Source organism: Cebus imitator, unplaced genomic scaffold (assembly GCF_001604975.1).
Source record: "Cebus imitator isolate Cc_AM_T3 unplaced genomic scaffold, Cebus_imitator-1.0 Scaffold297, whole genome shotgun sequence".
Classification (NCBI taxonomy): Eukaryota; Metazoa; Chordata; class Mammalia; order Primates; family Cebidae; genus Cebus; species Cebus imitator.
Window position 1 is genome coordinate 339,829 of NW_016107612.1, and position 5,645 is coordinate 345,473.

Below are 5,645 nucleotides of genomic sequence, written 5' to 3' on the forward strand. Positions count from 1 at the left end.
GGAGGTTGCGGTGAGCCGAGATCGCGCCATTGCACTCCAGCCTGGGTAACAAGAGCGAAACTCCGTCTAAAAAAAAAAAAAAAAGAATTTCTGTGATTGAGAATCCAGACACAGTCTATGGTTTCTTTTATTCTGTAAATTGCTCTTCATTCTGGCTTTTAATTTTTGCTGTTGGTTTGATGGAGAAATACATCATTTGTTCTCTAGTCTACTCCGTGTTATTTTCTTAGCTGTTTTCTCATGGTATTGACTTCATTGTCTATCTCCATGTTTTTCATGCACTGAGGATAGAGTTAGATCTTCAGGCTCAGTTAAAGTCAACCAGATTCAACCTCTTGGCAAAAATTAATTCTTAAGAGAGTGCTCTGGACTTCAGACTTCCAATAAAACATGACACCAACTTGGTTTTGTCGTTAAAAGCTGGCATCATTTATTTTGAAAATTAATATGTATACATGTATTTTCATTGATAACACATCTTTCTTCCATTCTTGTTAGGAAGAGCTTGGATTTGATTGAATCTCTGCTGAGGCTTGCAGAGGTTGGGCAGTATGAGCAAGTCAAACAACTCTTCAGCTTCCCTATCAAACACTGTCCAGACATGCTGGTATTGGCCTTACTGCAAATTAACACCTCTTGGCATACCTTGCGCCATGAACTCATCTCCACTCTGATGCCAATTTTCCTTGGAAACCACCCTAACTCAGCTATTATTTTGCACTATGCATGGCATGGGCAGGTAAGATGTGACTGTGTGCTTACCGTTTTTTTGTCTGAATAATATAAATTCTTTGGAGTATTGTGAAAGCTCAACCAGAGAAATTTATTTTCCATCTTTGAATTATGACCAGAAGTCATACTGTCATAAAACTTGTTTTATCTTTTAGAATCATGTGAGCATTAAAAATATAAGATCCCAAAGCAAGGAGGCAAAATAATCTTTAATAATTTCTTTTTCTTTTTTTCTGAGACCGAGTCTCACTCTGTTGCCCAGGCTGGAGTGCAGTGGCACAATCTCTGCTCACTGCAACCTCCGCCTCCTTGGTTCAAGTGATTCTCCTTCCTCAGCCTCCCAAATAGCTGGGACTACAGCCTTGAGCTATTGTGCCTGGCTAATTTTTGTATTTTTTAGTAGAAATGGGCTTTCACCATGTTGGCCAGGCTGGTCTCGAACTCCTGACCTCATGATCTGCCTGTCTCGGCCTCTTAAAGTGCTGGGATTACAAGCGGGAGCCACTGCGCCTGGCCTTCTTTCTTTTCTTTCCTTTCTTTCCTTTCTTTCCTTCCTTTCCTTCCCTTTTCTTCCTTCCTTCCCTTCCTTTCTTTTGATGGAGTCTTGCTCTGTTGCCCAGGCTGGAGTGCAGTGGTGCGATCTTGGCTCACTGCAACATCCATCTCCTGGGTTCAAGCTATTCTGCCTCTGCCTCCCAAGGAGCTGGGATTACAGGTGTGCAGTACTACCACGCCAGGTTAATTTTTGTATTTTTAGTAGAAGCTGGATTTCACCATGTTGGCCAGGATGTTCTTGAACTCCTGACCTCAAATGATCCCCCCACCTCAGCCTCCCAAAGTGTTGGGAGTATAGGCGTGAGCCACCATGCCCCACTAATATTTAATAGTTTTAGTATTAAGAAAGGTGTGTATTGTTAGGGCATGACTTTCCTTTTTATACTAAGGAGCTTAAAAATCTATCATGAAGGCAGAAGGTATTGATGTCATATTTTCATAGGAAATGAGAGAAGATTGCAGATCAATTGTAGCATTCTTTTCTAATTTATCTAAATCCAACATTTACATTTTATTTCAGTTTGTGCTGAAATGTCTTTCAAGCCCCTGTGCTTTTCACCTCTAATTTTGTAGAATGTATTTGGCAAGTAAGTATTCTTTTGTCCACTGATTGTTTTTTTTTTTTTCCTCCTTTTTTTTTTTTTTTTTTGAGAGAGGATCTTGCCCTGTTACCTAGGCTGGAGTGCAGTGGTTCCAAACATTTCTCACTGCAGCTTCAACCTTCCAGGCTCAGTCAATCATCCTGTCTCAGCCTCCTGAGTAGATGGGACCACAGGCACATGCCACCATACCTCATTAATTTTTTGAATTTTTGTAGAGACAGTCTCTCCATGTTGCCCAAGCTAATATCCTACATTATATGATAAATACAGAAAAAAATTATCTTCCCCTTTACCTCAAGTACCCTTTTTAGGTACTTTTTCCTTTACCCATTCTTGAAATAGCTTATATTATATATACAAGTGCTTTTTACAAATTAAGGAAATAAGGCTCTTTATTATGAGTGAAAAATGTTAACATTAGTTCTAGGTCATTTAGTTAGTTTCTCCTCCTTTCCTAGAAACTCAATTAACATTGTAGATTTACAGTTTACAAAATGCATGATAAACATTTAACCAAGCATTTGTAGTCCAGATGGTTTTTATTCCTTTCTCACCATAGCTGTGAGGTAGAAATGGCTGGTAATCAAGCTGCATCTCCTCACTTGTGATTGAATACTTGTTCTAGCAGACCATCTGCTACTCTAGTATAATTACTAGAGTATTACTTGAATATAGCAATAGTAATGACCTTGCTGTTGCTTCTATGAGAAATACTCACTGAGTTCCAGGTGCTTGTTTGCATCATTCATGGTTGTTTCTTAAAACCAGGCTACTGGGGGGGGAGGGGAATGGAATTATAAAAGCAAACGTTCTTGTTTGTGGAAATAAAAAGATTTAGAATGTATGTACAGGCGCCACTCCCAGAAGTAGTGATACAGCCAACGTTATACTGTGCAACATAAGAAATGGTTACCTTAAACTATTTTGTTTTTATTTATATACCAGTAATTGTATTTAAAGTAATTATATAAATTTGATATAACCTTATATTCACATAATCTTGTTCACATTTGGTTTCTGAAAATGTTAGGCAGACTTAAAATAGGACATACAAGTTTGTTGAATGACTGACTGTGTGACCCAAGTCTAGGAACAGGCTTTATTTGGAAGATGTGGAAGTAACTTGGCTTTTCCATAAAGAACATCATGGTAATTGCATAGTTTGAGGCCTGAACTTAATGTCAGCATAGGTATACCTGATTTTTGTACAAGTTGTAGTAAAATTAGCTGGGCATTTGTAATAGTATCTATCACATTGTTTACAGTATTGCTATTTAATCTTTCTTCCCCTTCTTAGGGACAGTCTCCCTCAATTCGCCAACTCATCATGCATGCAATGGCAGAATGGTACATGAGAGGGGAGCAGTATGATCAGGCCAAATTGTCTCGAATACTTGATGTGGCCCAGGACTTGAAGGTGAGTTCAGAGGGACAGAATGATACTGGTTTATTTACTAATGAGAAAAAAGATAAACGCTTAAGTAACAAAGATGCTCTAGGAATAATTCACATGTAACTAGCTCTTAGAATGAGTTGAAATTTAGAGATTTCTTGAAAAGGATAGGAAGGAGAGTTGCTTTAGGTAGATAAAAATGTTTTCATTTATTTTTGATTGGTCTTCCATGTATTGTAAAGCTGTTTTATAGTGTAAAGTTAGCTTTTCTCGTAAGTTACCTGTTAGATATAATTTTTGGGGAAACTAGGCATGTTTCTTCCCTTTAGCAACTCTGAGAATTAATCTTTTGACAAATATGTAATTGACAAACAACTCTGTATCTTTATTTTTTCCCTTTTGGAGACGGAATCTTACTGTGCCAACCAGGCTGGAGTACAGTGACGCCATCTTGGCTCACTGCAACCTCCGCCTCCCAGGTTCAAGTGATTCTCCTGCCTCAGTCTCTCAAGTAGCTGGGACTAGAGGCACCTGCCACCATCCTTGGCTAATTTTTGTATTTTTAGTAGGGTTTTACCATGTTGACCAGACTTGTCTTAAACTCTTGCCCTCAGGTGATCTGCCCACCTCGGCCTCCAAAAGTGCTGGGTTTATAGGCGTGAAACACATGCATGGCCTAGACTCTGTATTATTAATCACTAGGTGTTTGGTGATATAGTTGTGCTTAAGCCAATGTGTAGATTTTGAAAAATGAGTAGGGATAATTATTTATGCTTTGAGTCTTGTTCTGCTCTAGGTTTAGTTATTTTTAAAAGCGTGGTAAAGTTTGTTTGGAAGGTAGTATCATGTATTCACCTTTAAAATGTGATCTTATTTTAGAAAATAATGACTAATGTTACCCTGAATTGTACTAAGCTGTTTAAATTGTGACCAAGGAAATATTAGCAGTGTGGTTTATTTGAACTTGTTTGTGGAAAGCAAGAAGCAGAATATGGGACAGAAATAGTTACTTAATTGCTCTACTTGCATTTTCTAATATGGTTTGTCCTTTAGGCCTTGTCAATGCTGCTAAATGGTACTCCATTTGCCTTTGTTATTGACCTTGCTGCACTTGCTTCACGTCGTGAATACCTCAAACTTGATAAGTGGCTCACAGATAAAATTCGAGAGCATGGGGTAAGCAGGACTTGTTCATTTATTTTTGCTCTAAAATTTTGGTGGCTAAAATGGCTAAATTAACAACTTTTAAAATTTGTGTAGCAGTAATAAACTGAAAGTAGAAAGAAATTTAAAAGAAACAATTTTTTTAAATGGCAATGAAGATGTTATTTATTTTGGATTTTAGTCATAGTGCTTAGTAGTTATCTTTAACTTGAAAACATCTAAGGCCAATTTAAAATCACTGAGAGACTTTTCTGTTCTTCAGGAGCCTTTTATCCAGGCATGTATGACTTTTTTAAAGAGACGATGTCCTTCTATTTTGGGTGGACTTGCCCCAGAAAAAGACCAGCCCAAAAGTGCTCAACTTCCTCCAGAAACTCTGGCGACAATGTTGGCCTGTTTGCAAGCTTGTGCAGGGTAAGAAGTGCATACTTGAATATGACTCTTCTTTTAAATTGGATTATATTGCTGTATTAAGTTGTAGATATGGGGAAGAGGGAGTTCAATGAAAGTGACCGCAGTTTAAGATGGTCCAGTGGTTTTTAAGTGCAAAGTCCTATACTACTTATGATACATACTAGATCCGGTGTGAAATAGAGGCCCAAATTCATCTTTTGCATGTGTATGCAGTTGTTCCAGCAGCATTTGTTGAGACCACTACTTTCCCTTTTGAATTATCTCAGAAAAAGCAACTGCCCTTAGTTCATGGGTTTGTTTATGGTCTCTCTCTTGTAAGTGGCAAGGTCTCAGTGTCTACTAGTTTGGAGTACAGTGGTGCAATCATAGATCAGTACAACCTCAAATTCCTGCCTCAAGCGATCCTCCCAGGTCAGTCTCTCAGGTACCTGAGACCACAGGCACGTGCCATCACTCTCAGCTGGTTAATAATAATAATAATTATTATTATTGTAGAGATGAGGTCTCAGTATGTAGCCCAAGCTGATCTCAAACTCCTGGGCTCAAGTGGTCCTCCTGCCTCAGCCTCCCAAAGTGCTGCAATTACAAGTGTGAGTCACCACACCTGGGCTATTTTTGGTTTCTTAATTCTGTTGATCTATGTCTCTTAAGCCAGTTTCACACTGTCTTGATCACAATAGGTTGTCAGTAAGTTTTGAAATTGGGAATTACGAATTTCCCAGCTTTGTTCTTTTTAAAAATTGTTACAGCTCTTCTGGGCTCCTTGAATTTTCTTTTTTTTTTTT

At 38.3% G+C, this 5,645-nt stretch overlaps 1 protein-coding gene across 1 annotated transcript in view; it reads left to right on the plus strand.

The window, feature by feature from the left end:
- CNOT1 (CCR4-NOT transcription complex subunit 1) overlaps positions 1-5,645 on the plus strand; it is a 93,740-nt gene that overhangs the window by 35,520 nt on the left and 52,575 nt on the right. Inside the window, exons 13-16 of the mRNA XM_037729268.1 lie at positions 499-739; positions 3,187-3,306; positions 4,336-4,458; positions 4,709-4,860. Coding sequence (XP_037585196.1) covers positions 499-739; positions 3,187-3,306; positions 4,336-4,458; positions 4,709-4,860 — 636 coding nt within the window. The remainder of the gene's footprint in view (positions 1-498; positions 740-3,186; positions 3,307-4,335; positions 4,459-4,708; positions 4,861-5,645) is intronic.